The 14,975-nt window shown below is 48.5% G+C and overlaps 2 protein-coding genes across 2 annotated transcripts in view; one reads left to right on the top strand and one right to left on the bottom strand.

The window, feature by feature from the left end:
• The window catches only part of SCFD2 (sec1 family domain containing 2), a 386,325-nt gene extending 383,498 nt beyond the window's left edge, over positions 1 to 2,827 (top strand). Inside the window, exon 9 of the mRNA XM_004419062.3 lies at positions 2,396 to 2,827. Within this exon, the coding sequence (XP_004419119.1) occupies positions 2,396 to 2,488 (93 nt within the window). The 3' untranslated portion in view covers positions 2,489 to 2,827. The remainder of the gene's footprint in view (positions 1 to 2,395) is intronic.
• A 6,982-nt stretch (positions 2,828 to 9,809) lies between these two features.
• RASL11B (RAS like family 11 member B) lies at positions 9,810 to 14,342 on the bottom strand. The gene is made up of 4 exons (XM_004419061.3): positions 14,024 to 14,342; positions 13,319 to 13,375; positions 12,098 to 12,174; positions 9,810 to 11,299 (listed from the first exon to the last, which is right to left on the bottom strand). The coding sequence occupies exons 1-4, from the start codon at positions 14,163 to 14,165 to the stop codon at positions 10,829 to 10,831; spliced, it is 747 nt and encodes a 248-aa protein (XP_004419118.1). The 5' UTR covers positions 14,166 to 14,342; the 3' UTR covers positions 9,810 to 10,828.
• Between the last annotated feature and the right edge of the window lie 633 nt (positions 14,343 to 14,975).

The following is a 14,975-nucleotide window of genomic DNA, read 5'->3' as shown; positions in this document are numbered from 1 at the left end:
TTGTCTTTATGTGTGCATTTTTTAAATTTCTTAACACAAGTTTCTTAACTTCTGTTCTATGAATCCTCATTGTCCATGAACCTCACCTAAAACTATATTCAAAATCTTGTTTATATGAACATATGTATATTTTTCCAGGGAGTTCTTAGCTTTCATAAGATTCAAAGGGGGGCTTATGACCTGATCACAAAACCACAATAAAATAGCAGTTCACAGTTGCTGAGTACCTCCTGTGCTCTACGCCCTTGACCTTATGTCATCCTTGCCACAACGCTCCCAGCTCTGGGCTGTTGTTTTCCTTCTGGGACAGATAGAGCGAGGCTCCGAGTGAAGTGACTTTCCTCAGGGCACGTAGCCAAACAGAGGTGGAGCTAGGCTCTATGGTGGTCTGATGAGTGAGCTGGCCTGGGAGCCCCCATTCTTAACCTGTTAGGCTTGGTGTGCAAGGCCCTGAGGAGTGAGCAGAGACCCTCTCCAGAGCCATATATTCAAGTGGTGTCTACACCATGTGTGTGGATGATCAGGGGATGCTCATATTTACTCACTGCCCCCAAACTCTCATCACATGGCTTTCAAGGAGAAATGTGAGTACAGACTTCAGTGTATTTTTTTCTGCCAAAAATATGATTTGGCTGACATTAGCCATATGTTTTTTAAGATAATTCTCTTTCAAGAAAAAGTAAAATAGTGCTTTCAAAGACTAATTTTTGTTTTAAACAGAAAACTTTTTAATAACCCTCATTTCTTTAACAAAAACCACAAGAAAATTATAAAACGCTTCCTTCTCTCCTCCCTTTCCTTGACTTCAGCCCCATCTGGTTTTCCTCCACATTAGAGTGTAGACTCTGTTTTTGACCAGTAAGCTAGGAAATAGGAGTTGGTTAGTTCATTGGTTTGGTTACACCTGGAAAAACTTTGGAGGGCGGTGGGGGAGATGGTGACATGTGCGGTGCCAACGTGCACACTCCCAAGAGGACAGCCAGGTGGTGTGGCCAGGGGGAGCTCCGTCCTGCTACCGGCCTTGCTACCCCTTCACTCAGGTGTTGGGCTGTGGGGTTCTGACTCCAGTACCTCCTCTCCCATTTTCCATAGGCACCTCCTCATCTAGTGGGTGGACAATACCCACCTGTGCCAAACCTCACCAGCCTTAACAAGGCACCTCCCTGCCCCAGCCCGGCTCCAGGGAACAAGCTCTCCCAGTGCTGCCAAGAGAAATCTGCCCCAGAGGAAAGGTCTAGACTGCGGGAAGTGGGAAGGGTCACCATAAGGACAGGCCAGAGAGGCCCAAAGGTCCATCTGGACTAGGGGAGTAAAGCAGCCTTGCCCAGAGCCCTTGACGATAGAGAAGTGACCGGACAGGTGCTTGGACACTGAAGCCAGCCTGCCTGCGTTGGATTCCTGACTCAACTACTTCCTGTGTGTCCTTGGACAAGTTACTTAACCTTTCTGTACTTTATTTTCCTTATCTGCAAAATAGGAATAATATACATACCTATTTCATAGGGTTGTTATGAAGATTAAATGAGATCATCCTCAGTGCCTGACACATCATAAGAACTAATAAATATTAGCTGATGTCATCATTATTATCATCTTTGTTATGGGTTGAACTGTGTCCCCCTCCCAAAAGATGTTGAAGTTCAAACCTCTAGTACCTGTGAATGTGACCTTTGGGTCTTTCAGATCATCAAATTAAGATGAAGTCATTAGAGTGAGCTCTAATCCAACATGACTGTGTCCTTATAAAAAGGAGAAATTTGGACGCAGAGACAGACACACATAGAGGAAAGACAACGTGAAGCTAAGAGGGAAGCATGGAACAGATCCTCCCTCACAGCCCTTAGAAGGAACCAACCCTGCCAACACCTGATCTTAGACTTCTGGCCTCCAGAAGTATGAGACAATAAATTTCTGTTATTTAAGCCACCCAGTTTTGGGATCTAGGAAATTAACACAATCATCATCATTACCACCCACAACAACATCCACCTCTTGGGTGTGCCTTCTCATGCTCCCTGAAGGCAAAGGCTCCCTAGAGGAGGGAGAAACCTCTATATTGAGGTCAGATTACTGGACGGCAAAGCGACGGTCTGATCAAATTCAATTCAGCAGCGAGGTGGTGGCTGGGCTCGGGCCATGCTCAGTGCCCATTGGTTAAAGGTTCAGGAGACACACCCCTGCTGTCCCCCAGGCCATCCCAGACTGTGAGCCCCTCCTCCCACCTAGGGCACTAGCATGGATGGCATTCAAGCTGCCGCCTTCTGCCTTCTTCTCCACAGTGCCGCACTCCATGCCTCCCCCCAAAGAAACTGTTGCATTTTATTTCTCATCATCTAATAACCTGAAATTGGCTTCCCTAATTGTCTGTGGTGTGTTTGCCCCCTCCTGTTGTTAGGTCATTGTGCTGTCCACACGACTCCTGAAGCCACTTAACATTCCTGAGCTGTTATTTGCAACTGACCGGCTGCATCCAGACCTGGGCTTCTGAGCATCTGCTAAGGTGAGACCTACCTGAGCTGGAAATACCCATACTCTTGTCTGTCACCATGCAAGATATGCCTCGAAAGCCAGCGTCCCTGTTCCCAGTTGTGGGTATGACTGAATTCTGCCGGAAGGGTCTTGATAACCACACAGCAAAGTACTTTGCTTGGATTGCCGCGCTTCTTAAAAAAAAATTTTCTTTCATTTTTCCTAAAGGTGTCAAACTGCCTTTCAGTTGGCCTAATTCATGATAATTCCCATTTATCCTTAACTCTCTGTGATCTTCCTGATTCCACCTGCAAGTTCATTAATTATAAATAAATGCCCATTGGCGTGTGTTACAAGCCGCTTGATCTGCAGTTGCTCAAGAAGAAGCTAGACGTGCTTTAGAATTGTGAGTGTGAGGAAAGTTTGGTTTTTCTTAAGATTATATAACTGAGGAGGGAACATTGCAAATAGGATCTGAGGCTTTGTTTCTCTCTTGATCAGAGACATTTCTGGAAAGCGAGGCCGGGAGGGATGGCGGCTAGAGCAGTGCGGGCCGGCTGCCTGCATTGTAAGTTGGCCGCCACAACAAAGGCTGCATTGTTCCAGCTTGCACCCGGCAGGGCCGCCAGAGTGCTTGGGACAGTGGTGGGAGAGAGGTTGATTGGAGGGCTGTCTCTGCCTGTAAGAGGTTTCCTTCCCTTCCAAAGGAAGGCCCAAGAAAGTGATCTGGTCCCAGGGAGGCTAGATAGGAACCCCAACCCCTGTGACTTTTGTGACTTAGCATTTCTATTGAAATATAAAGCTTTCTTTTCTGTAAATCTAGCTTTTCCTCCTGGCCATAGCAGGAAAACCTGGATTCACCTAGTGAAATTATATAAGAACTCGGGCAAAAATTCACTGCTTGGAGCCCACACGTTTGTAGGTGTATGATCGATGGAAATCTCTAGCATCTCTAAAAGATGTTTGTAATAAAGAGATAAAGCTGAAAAACAATTTCTAGTGTGGATTAAAAAGGTAGAGAAAATAAAATGTAAACCAAAACACTGACATGTCTCTGATTTTAGTCATTTCATGAAACACTGTCATTTTATGAAACACCGTGAACTTGGAAGTCATTCTGAGGCATAATCAAAGCAGGTGTTTTACACACCGATATTCTTTTTTTTTGTCCAAGTATGTTTTCCACCTAACACCAGCTCTTTCATGGTGCTGAAATACTGGAGACCTCAGATGCTTCTTTCATTCCACTCTTCTAGAAGTTTGAATTTGAATAAGGAAGAAAATGACAATAGTCTGAAAGAAATGATGATTAAAGCAGACCACTATTTTCTAAAATAAAATAAAGTGCCCTGTTATGTGTCTCGAGTCTGCATTCATTCAATCATTCATTCATTCCCAAATATTGAGTGGCACGTTCCAGGGACTCTTCTAGGTTCCGGGCCACAGTGTGAGCAAGCCAGACGTGTCCTGACTCCACTGCTCTCCCAGAAGGAGCACCTGGGGCTTCTCTGATGCTCAGGCCCTGTGTGAGTATCCGCTCAAGGTTAAGTTTTAAACCATATGTCTACATGCAAAGGAAATCTTCTGGAAGTGTAAAAACCAAACTGCTAACAAGTGGTTTCCTCTGGGAAGGAGTATAGAATGGAAAGAAAATGGGGGGGGAGGGTCTCCCTCTTGATATACTTCTGTTTGAATTTTTTTCACAGCAAACATATATTTGTGTATTCCTTTTGTGGCCTTAATGTATTTTTTACAAGTTAATTTTTTCTTTTAAAAAAGAATATTCAAAAACTTTTAATCGGAAATGATAAAGGAAGTTCCTGATTGTAAATGTTATCACAAAGCAGTTACTATGTCTCGAAAATGCTCCCAACGCAGTCATGTGCCGCATAATGACGTTTCGATCATCAGCAGACCACATATACAACAGTAGTCCCATAAGATTAGTACCATAGAGCCTAGGTGTGTAGTAGGCTATACCACCTAGGTGTGTATAAGTGCACTCTATGATGTTCGCACAATGACGAAATCGCCTAAGGATGCATTTTTCAGAACGTATCCCCGTCGTTAAGTGATGCATGACTGTACTATGTTAAATATGGCCAAAGGCAGTCTCTGGGTGGTGGGGGGAAATGTCAAAAGTTTGGTTTATAATCGTCTTTTTCCATCTCTGTGGTCCCTGATTGAGGAACTGAGCTAGGCAGGCAATCAGGTGGTAGAAGGCTTTGGAGAAAAGGTGAGCTGGGAGAAGTTTGTGGGGACCAGAGTTTGGTTTGACTAAGAAGGTAGGAGGCACAGGACAGAGCTCTGTTCCTTGAATTAAAAGCAGGAGCATAATGGAAACATGGTATAAATCCTGCAAGGGCCCTCACCAGACAAGGAAAAAGAGGGGCTCAGGAAATGGCACGTTGGCCCTTTGGCAGAGCCTCCTGAGACCTCTTGGGTACTGCCACCTCCTTGTGCTCATTGCCCCGGGCTGGGAGGGGATGGTGGAGAAACGGATCACACTTCTGCCCCCTGCAAAGGAGCAGCGGTCTGAACAGAGCTCCAAAGACTTCCTTGGGTTTACATCTCAGCTCTGCCGCTCCCAGCAGCGTGGCTCTCTGCAAGGCTCCGTGCCACCATCTGTAAATAGAGATAATAAGGAATGGTACCCACCTCATGAGAGAGTTGCTGTGGAGGGAAGCCATCCCTAACACAGCAGCCAGCACATGACACCAAAGAAGGTGGGTTTTTACTGCTGAGGACACCAAGGAAGTCACCTCACAAAACTATAAAGTCTCAACAGGAGAATAATCTCAAATGAACAGAAAATACGGAGGCCTTCCTGGGGTCCACAAGGAGATGAGAGAATGGGAGAGGAATAACACTGTGGTCCCACATATTTCCAAGACAGAGGCCAGGAGTAGTATCTGGAACCCTATCTGATGGCTTGGGTTCCAATCCCACCTCATCCACACAGTTGTTCATTTTTCCCAGTCTCAGTTGACTATGAAATTGGACGATAGGACCAGTAGGCATTGAGTTGTGAGAATTAAGAGTTAATACGTGTGAAGCACTTAGAATGTGGCACATGGCAAGCTAAGAGCATATAACAATCACCTTTATTGGTAGTAAATGTCTAATGATTATGCATGCAGGGCCCTTTGTCTCTGATAGAACTTTCTCCATCAATAATATTAATCACTAAGTAGTTGTGTGCATTCTGAGACTGACACCCTGACTTACCATTTGGACCTCATCCAAATGTACCAATTCTAAAGGGATTCTCCCCCTACCAGATGTCAGCCACCTGAAGGTGGCTTAAAAGGCTGAGCTGAGGGGCCAGCCCAGTGGCGCAGCGGTTAAGTGCGCGCGCTCTGCTTTGGCGGCCCAGGGTTCGCAGGTTCAGATCCCAGGCACGCACTGATGCACCGCTTGTCAAGCCATGCTGTGGCGGCGTCCCATATAAAGTAGAGGAAGATGGGCACAGATGTTAGCCCAGGGCCAATCTTCCTCAGCAAAGAGGGGAGGATTGGCATCGAATGTTAGCTCAGGGCTGATCTTCCTCACAAAAAAAAAAAAAAAAGGCTGAGCTGAGTGGCGATGCTGGTTTCTCTTCTGTGGGGCCTGAGTCTGAGTGTTTACCACCTAAATTGGCTGGCCTGAGCCAAAACAAGCACATGCAAATGCAAACCTTCTGCCAAGGACTTCACAGGCCACTCTTCATAAACACAATTGATGGAGGTGTAAATACTTTGTAGCAATTGACTTCTGCCTTTGTAAACCCTCTTTCTGCAGTTCACTTCCCAGGAAACATAGCGGGCACAGCAAAGCGTTTGCAAGTGCTGGGGAGCTGCATCAGCCAAGGGTTGTCCCCAGAGGGCCAGGGCCTATGGAAATGGCTCTGTTTATACCACGACCCCCATTACAATGTTATCCCAGTAACGACGAATTCCATCAGGCTCCCCCCAAGACCACTATTATTTATTTTACCCTGCTTACCAGAAACAGAATCTCAACAACAAATAATCCAGTATTACAAATGTTGTCTGCAGTGCCTGCCCAAGAAACATTAAGAAACTCCCTCTCTATTTTAAAAGGAATTTAAAAAGACAAAACCAGATGATGGAGGGTATTTGAGAAGGGAGCATGGGAGGTGGTGGCTGGAATCTTGCCACGATCAGTAACAACCCTAATCTTGTTCTCTTCTCACCAAATTAGGAGAGTAATGAGGACAGCAAGAACTTTCTGGAAGCTTCTTTTTTTAGATTCTAAAGGAGTGAAGAAAACAGCAGTTTTCCTGGGTTGCTTAATATAATAAAGCCCTATAATTCCTTCTGGGCCATTACGGAAGGCCCCGTCCTGACTTTTCGGCAGCCCCCATTTCCCCACCGGAGCAGAGGCAGAACCAGGAGATACCCGACTGCTCCTTTGTGAGGGGTTTGCCCACAAGCTTGTTTATTCATCCAGAAAACACATTTGTTTTCTTTCTCAGGGTGTAGGATGAATGTCAAAATCCGATTTTTCACCAGAACGAGGGGCTCACTATGAATACTCCCATAGCCCCTAAACCTGGGGCTCAGGCTGGCTGGGCCGGCGATGCGCTGATGGGCGCCGTGTGATCGCCAGCGGGGCAAGGAGCCCGGGGGCCGGGACGGGTTAGCCATGTCGGCACACAGCACAGCGCGAGCAGGCTGCAGAGTGTGCCGGATGGTTTTGATTTGTGGCAGGGAGGAAACTCGAAAGCCAGACATCACAACAGACAAGGATCCGGTTCTGGGGCAGACGGGCTGGGGCTGTGCTGGGCCCCCGCCCCTGCCTGGACATCTTTATTACTGAGCTGGGACTAGAGGCCAGTGAGCAGCCAGCTGATGGCAACAGCAGATGTGGCCCTGGCAGCCAGGAGGGCCTGGGGCCAAGGAGGAGCCACAAGCCCACCATAGCAACAGGGAGATTGAGGAAAGCAGGACAGGGAACAGGGGCCAGGGCAGGGAGGGCCAAATGACAAGAGGAGCGCTCCAGGGGGGTGCTTTGCTTGGAGGAGGCAGTGCTGGGAAGCGGTGGGCCAGCTGCCCGGGGTTTAGGCTGTGGCATCAGACAAGACCTGGGTGTAGGGCTGAACTGCCTCTTAGAAGCTGGACCAGCCGCTTAATTCTTCTGAGCCTCCTTTCTCCGTATCTGTAGAAGGGACTAAAGATGGATTGTGAGGTTGGTGTGGAGAAAGCAAATTATTTCAAATGTCTCATACAATGCCCAGCACATAGGTTTTCCATCAACAGAAACAGCATTTGTTACTACCTGTGTGGCCCTAAGCAGGTAATTTAATCTCTCTGAGCTTCAGTTTTCTCATCTTTAAAATGGAAGTGGCATTATTACTTCCTCAGAGGATTCTTCAAAAGATCAAAGATCATTTATAATCTGGCACACTAAATGCTCACTAAATTCTAATTCCTCTCCTTTCCCCACTCCCTTGCCCCCTCCCCTGCATCCCTCCCTTCCCTTACCCAGGTGGCAGAGGAGGGGTCCCCTGCCTAGGTGGAAGAGGGCTGTTCCTCAGTGCCATATGGTTGTAGTTCAGAAATTTAAACACAAACAGGGGTCAAGAGATACTAATAATGAAAGAGATGAGCGAAGACATGAAACATGAAACTAAATTCATGAGAAGAGAAGAAAACATGGTGTATTCTAGAACTATAAATAAGTCAGCCTGAGACAGCAGACAGAACTGGGACTTGGGTGGTTTCCAGCTGGGACTCGCTTTCCCAGAGTGGACTTGAACAAATCGCTTTATCCCCTGGGATGGGCTAGAGCTCTGAGACCCCTTCCAGCCCAAACTTCTAAGGAGAAGTATGAGAAACTGAAGCCAGTACAGTGGGGAAGTGAGGGGCAACCTGAGGTGCCAGCAGGTCAGGAAGGGTGGCTCGCAAGGGGGTAGGCGAGGCCTGCAGACTTTGAGCAGGTGGGAAGAAGAGGGGAGGCAGCAGTGTGCTGGGAATAAATGGGAGCTCTGCTCAGCACCTTGGCAAGATAAAGCCCCCAGGAAAACTCATCTTCTTTAATTCCAGAACATGAATAGAAGACCATTGTTAAGTATATAAAGATTAACCTCTCACTCACTGGACCTTATTAATACAACCACACAAAATGAATAAAAATAAAGGTGAGCAGAATCTAGTTGGAGATACTTGTCACTGTCTTTGAGTTGAGATGTTTTTAGAAACTCATGTTAGCACCATTTCCCTCCCTGACCCCAGCACACACTCCCTTCTCAGAGGTTAGGTTAGGCTTGAAGTGTAGAAAAGTGCCCTCCATAGAAGGAAGGTTTGGGACGTCACCAGAAGCCCTGTGAAGAGCAGGCAGGGTATTGACCCTGTGGGAAAGCAGATTTGCAAGTCTGGCACTATAATATCGTAGGCCCTCAACAGCTATCCATTTTGGTTGCTTTTCTCGGTCTCACAGCCCTCCATATGCAGCAGTATCTCCTATATGAAATATTATAAAGGAATAAGAACATTGAACATAATCAAAAGACTTTGATTCAGATCCTTTGTGTGAACTTGAAGACATCGCTCAAAACTCAGAACCTGTTTTCTCATCTGTAAAATGGTAGTATTACCTCTCCCACTCTCCTCACAGGGTTAGCCTGAGGATTGAAGGAGATCAGGTGTGTGAAAGTACTACTCAAACAAATATAAGGTGTGATTATTTGCCCATAAAGCTGGTGACTCACTCAGCTTGCATGAAGATCTCCCAGGCCCAGATGGAAGAGGATGGGGGGGAGGGGTAGGGCGCCTGGTGGTTTTAGCACATATACTTGTGGCAGGAGCTACATGGGAGGGACTCCTGAACAGCTCCAGATCAACAGCTACGAGCTTCTACAATGAGGATCAAGTGCACGTTTTGAAAGCAGCACCCCCAAAGAACAGCTTTGCCAAATACACCATGTATGAAGCAGCAGTAATCTTGTGCAGAAGCGTTATCTGTAAGGCTTAGCCAAGAGATGTCTTAACAGCATAAAACATAGGGCCAGACATTTGCCTTAGGTTTACCTGGAGGATCATGAAGGAAATGAACAGGAGATATGCTACTTTGCATATAAAGCAGCAAATTACAATTTATAACACTCACAGGCTGTGGCCTTTAATGTGATATTTAACTTCTTTGTAAGCCTGTTTTTCTCATCTGTGAAATGGGGATAATAACAGAATGCTCCTCACTGGTTTGCCGTGAAACTTAAGAGAGACCCCTTGGTAGGCACAATGCCTGACTTAACATGCCTGATAAATACAAAAACTGAGTAATACTTTGTCCAAGGGACGGAAGGCGAACATTTCAATAACGACCAAGTCAGACATCTGCTCTTTTAAAATGAGATTTATTGTACATAAAATAAATTAATTACAGTTTAAGCCAAAGCATGAGTGGCTTTTAAAGTGCATCCGTGTAGGGGATTTGGCCGTGGCCCCTGCATCTGTTCACCTGGCTGCAAGAGAGTGTTCTCGTGTTATAGCCACCCACAGCCACCACTCGGCCGGGCCTAGGAAGCAACCCAGCGTCATTGCCATGAGCCGTTTACACAAATCACACCAAAATCATTGGACGCATTTTTTTTTTTTCTGTACCTGATGCAACAGATTAAAAAACATATATACAGTCTCACAAGTACTCAAAGTCTGGGGCTGAAGAGTTGAGTTCTCAACCACCCAACACATGCCCGACTCGGCAGACTCGTCCTGGGTCAGGAGGAAGCGGCACCTTCCTGAGGCCGCGTATCCAGATCTCCATATACACAACATTTGGCCCTTAAACTCCACCTTTTTGGGGGGTGGGGGCAGGGACAGTATTTTCCTCCTTGTTCTTTAAAAAAAAAATCTGGGTATCCTTCAGGTTAGGAAGGCATTCTATAAGGAATAGTGTTCCAGAGATGCAAATCATACTTGTAAGAGAAAAGCAATTCTTCCTCTTGGGAGGATAAAAAAAGAAGTAGGAAAAGAAAAAGGAAAGCCTGTGAGAGCTGAATCTGTTCTTTCATTCCCACTGTAAATCACATCAATATATTTGGCAAAACTACAAGTGACCGTCATTTACAAGGTACTTAAGAACAAAATCCAAAGCGATTATGCCCCCCTCCCCACTCCAGAGGAAAAGAGTACATTTCACATATTCAGAGCGTGGCTCGGCGGGCTCAAGCCTCATCAATTCTGTCCCCCTGCTCAGAACAACGCTTCCATTTCTGCAGCAGTCCCATAGGCCCTCCTGGCCCCTCTGCTCCAGCCCTTTCTGGAACCATGAATCACTGCCAGCATTCAACGTTCCTGCACTGGAAGAACCTCAGGCCCTCTTTCCGGGAAAACCAACCTCCCTTGAATGCCCTGCTTCAGACGGAGGTGACAGTCCTCACTTTGGCAGAGAGGGCTTGCTTGAACCTCCTCTTCAGGTCCTGCATGTTGGGCGACTTGGGCCTGGGGATGAGGGAGGTTCTCCGCTTCTCTGGCGTGCTGCTGGGCTGCTGTTTGTGACTCACTTCTTTGCACAGGACGTGGAAAGCGCTGTAGACATCGTTGTAATTTTCACTGACGGACACTTCGTAGAACGAGCAGCCCAGCATGCTGGCCAGCTGCAGTCCGAGCTGAGGGTCCACCTGCTTGATGTGCAACAGGTCGGCTTTATTGGCCACGACCACCACAGGCAGCCGGGTGCCCAGATGTAGCTGCTGGACGTGCTGGTGGAGCTGGCCGATGAGTTCATAGCTCTTGTGGTCGGTGATGGAGAAAACGATCACCACGGCGTCAGCCCAGCGAATGCACCTATTCAGCTGCTCATTGCAGCTCAGGCCGTTCTCGTGAACCTGAGAGACAGGGGTGACGGCAAGGTGAAGCGTGAGTACCAAAAAGAGCCCTGGCGTGGCTGGATAGAGAATTTAAAAGAGCCCTTCACAGTAACGCCAGGTTGCAGGCCATAAACAAGTTACATCCCCACACACTTCAGCTTTCTTGACACTATGTTGATCCAGCTGCACGGAGTTGGAATAAATAACAGTGCAGCTCACCACACTCAAGTGGAAAATTGACCTGCAGAGAACTCCATGCAGAGAGACTTTGTAGTTGCACAAAATGGGAAATTAACTGGCTAGACAGTAAGTCTGGGGAAGTAAAGATAGGAGCTGGAAGCATTTAAACCTGGATAACTGCCCAGTTCAAGAGAGAAAAAAACCCACACGCACACACTAGCACGGCTCTTTTGTCTGCAGAGGAACTTTCCGAAATATAAAAGTGACTCCCAGTATTTGGAGGCTAGCCCTAGATGTTTGATTTTTAATGCCAAAAGCACAAATATAAAAACTGACCTTTTTAACCATAGCAAGGGAACTTTGCCAATTCCAAGTGTGTTTGGTTTGGTCTTTCCTGCTGGGTGGAATCTGCCTAACAGATGATTTCTGCCTCTTAGCCAAATCTCCCAAATTAAGCCAAGCTGAGACTGACCAGCAGCCAGATACAATTGAAGGGTCAAACAACATGTAAAAGCCTAGAGGGTGACTCCCCAAATCTCTCTCCTCCTTCAGCATGAGGTACTTTGAGAACAGCTGAACAATTCCACAGCCAAGCCGATCCCCACTGACCTAGTCACACATCTCAGAGCTTCTCACCTGGATACCTGGAGTGTCTTGAACCTGAATGGCCAGGGTTTCGCCTTCTATTTGGACTTGTCTGGTATAAAGATTACCTATCAAGGCAAAAAAAAAAAAAAAAAAGATTATGTTCATCCTTCTTGTACAACTTTTAAAACATTGTGGGATTTTTTTTTAACTTAGAAAATATAACCTGAACCAATGCACGAAAATAAGCTATAGTTTATCCTAGTTAATGGGCTGATTTCACATTTTCTTTTAAACAACTGTAATTTTAACCCCATATTAGTGGATTTTATTAAAACCAAGGCAAAGTTTGAAAGTCTTCAGCAACTGATTAGTCTAATTTTAAACTTCCATATTTAGAGTATTTCCTTGAAGCAAATTTTCTTGCTCTGCCTGTGTGGGATTTCTGTTTATTTTAGCACTTTATTGCCCTTTGACATAAATTTATATTTTAGTTATTAGATATAATGGCTTGTTGATAGGCAAATATTGTTAGTAAATGCATGGCCAACATTATTAATTGAAATAAAAATGTGACATAATGATAGCCAACTCTGTATCAAAGCAGGAGGCTGCCATGCCTTATCTTGGGATAGTTTATATAGTGCATTTCAAATAATCCCCTGTAGGTACTTCATATGGTCTAAGGAATTAAGCAATTTGCTAACAGAACATAGGTATAAAGCCCTTAAGCCTTCTCAGTGGCTATATTACTAATCATAGGGATTGAAATAGTGTCCTCTCATTTATTCAGGAACTCTCCTAAAATTCTACCATCTCATTATTTTTGTTTGTTAAGAAAAGAGAACTTTAGGTTTACAACTGCTCTCCTTTGGCCTTTGCTTTAAAAGGTCACCTCTGAAAGGCAGCCAGCAGAGAGGGAGACGGGTGGGGGGAGGAGCTGGCCATCTTTTTTTTTTTTATGACTTTTGCAGGAGTGTTTTCAAGGGAGAGGCTCTTGAGTACAAAGGGTGCTTCCAACTGGGGTCCCTATAGTTAAAACATACCAAGGGGAATACTTTCAGGCACTTGATAAAATGATGAATGGGCTTGGAATGGAATGAGGCCAGATGGCAGTTATGGGAAGGAGAGAGCTCGGAGGGGGCAAGCAAAGTTGGAAGTGGCAGGATCCTGATGCTCAGACTGTCACTCTGAAGCCTGGGAGACACTGAAAAATGGGAACAGCAGTCCTTGTGCAAGCTGACAGCATTTTCCTCAAATGCATTTCCTCACCTGCATTTCGTTCGTAGTCACCAATGAATCGTTTCGTGAGGAACCGGACCACCAGAGCTGCAGGTCAGAAAAGAGAAAGGATGGAGGGTGAACGCTGGCACAAGACGTTTCATCCGTCTCCACCCCACCCCTAGCCTGGACAACAACTCTCCCAGAGAAAGCCAGCCGGCCACCAAATGAAATTCTTACACCGCAGCTCCCTGACCCTTCTTCCAGACACAACGGAGAGGGGGCTAGAAGGCATGGAAGGCACTGTGAATTATGGCTGTGTCCAACTGGAAAGGTCCTTTGGCCCATCCCCCTTCTCTCAGGCCGGCTGAGCCACACCTAAGCCTTCCCGCAGACAAATGTCTTTCCTAACCTTAAAGACCTCCAGGAGCGGTTACGTTCACTAACTCTCCTTTCTGTGCCAGGCACCGCCAGAGGCTCAAAAACCCCAAAATTCTAATCCCAGCTGTGCCGGCGGTGCCGGGAGGGTCGCCTGGTCATTCAGGATCCCAGTTTCCCTCATCTGTTGAGGGAGGGGGTAGGAAGGGACGATGGCTATGGTCCCTCCCGAGGGGCAGCGGATCAACAGGAGAGGGTGAGCGGTCCAGCTGCAGCTCCTCTCTCCTCCGCCTCGTTTATCCGCAACTCCCAGCGGGGACCATGTCCGCATGTCCAGCCCGGAGACGAGCGGGTTCTCGCCCGCGCGCGAGGACTCACCGGTCTTGCCCACGCCGCTCGCCCCCACCACGGCGATCTTGACCAGCCGGCGGCCCGCCGCCCCCAGGCAGCAATCGGCGGCGGCGGCGCTGCCCGGGGCGGGATACTCGGCGATGGTACACATGTTCTGAATGAGGCGCATCGCCGCTCCAGCCGGGGCTGCACCGCGCGGGACGGGACCTGCGGGGCGGGAAGAGGCTCGCGCTGCGCAGGAGCGGGCGGGAGGACCGGGCCGGGGGCTCCGCGGTAACAAGGCACAGAGCCGGCGCGGCGCAGGCTCCGGCGGGCTCAGACTCCCGGCTGGGACTGCACCCGGCTGCGCGCGCGCTGTTTTCTCCCGGGCCCGCCCCGCCCCCTGCCCCCCGCGGCCAATCCCGGGGCGCCCTGTGCGAGGCCCCGCCCCCGGCGCCGCTCCGCGCGCGCCGCGCCCCTGGGGGCACCGGAGCCAGTGCCGGGCCCCGTGAGGCGCGTGGAAAATGGGGCCGCGGGCTCGAGGGGGGCGACGTGTGGGCCCGAGCTGGCGGCGCAGCCAATGGCCGGCGCCGGGGAGGGCAGCGCCGGGCGCCGGCCGGGGTCCCGCTGCGTGAGCACGAGGCAGATGATGTGGCTTCGGAGCTGGCGCCTCAGGTTCCAAGAAGCGGGGCTCGGCCTGGGGGCGGGCGTGGGGGAGGCCTGTGGCCTGTGTGCCCGGGCGGGCGCGGCCCCGGCCCCCCAAAAGCAGTTCCCGGGCATCTGCCCCCGCCCGGGTGCCCAAGCCACCCGCCCACTCCCTGCAGCCAGCTGACCTCGCGGCCCGGTCCCCGCCCGCCCTGAGGGAACCTGCCCCGGGAGGCCAGGGCCTCTAGGGTGTGAGCGTTCGGGCTCGTCCGTCCTGCCGCCCCGCTTCGAGCCTGTCTCCTTAATTTGGGGCGTGATTGCACTGACTTGGGTGCATCCGGGGCGGCATCTTGGA

This window comes from Ceratotherium simum, chromosome 8, assembly GCF_057802395.1.
Source record: "Ceratotherium simum simum isolate JZ-2026a chromosome 8, ASM5780239v1, whole genome shotgun sequence".
Lineage (NCBI taxonomy): Eukaryota > Metazoa > Chordata > Mammalia > Perissodactyla > Rhinocerotidae > Ceratotherium > Ceratotherium simum.
Note: the sequence above shows the minus strand (reverse complement) of the source record. Positions and strands in the feature narration are given on the sequence as shown.

What these genes read in the sequence shown, in the direction of transcription:
- RASL11B (XM_004419061.3), bottom strand. Translation starts at nt 14,165, where the DNA reads ATGCGCCTCATTCAGAACATGTGTACCATCGCCGAGTATCCCGCCCCG. An exon ending in GAGCGGCGTGGGCAAGACCG is followed by an intron (nt 13,376 to 14,023) that starts GTGAGTCCTCGC and finishes TCTGACCTGCAG; the next exon opens with CTCTGGTGGTCCGGTTCCTC. An exon ending in AAGACACTCCAGGTATCCAG is followed by an intron (nt 11,300 to 12,097) that starts GTGAGAAGCTCT and finishes CCTGTCTCTCAG; the next exon opens with GTTCACGAGAACGGCCTGAG.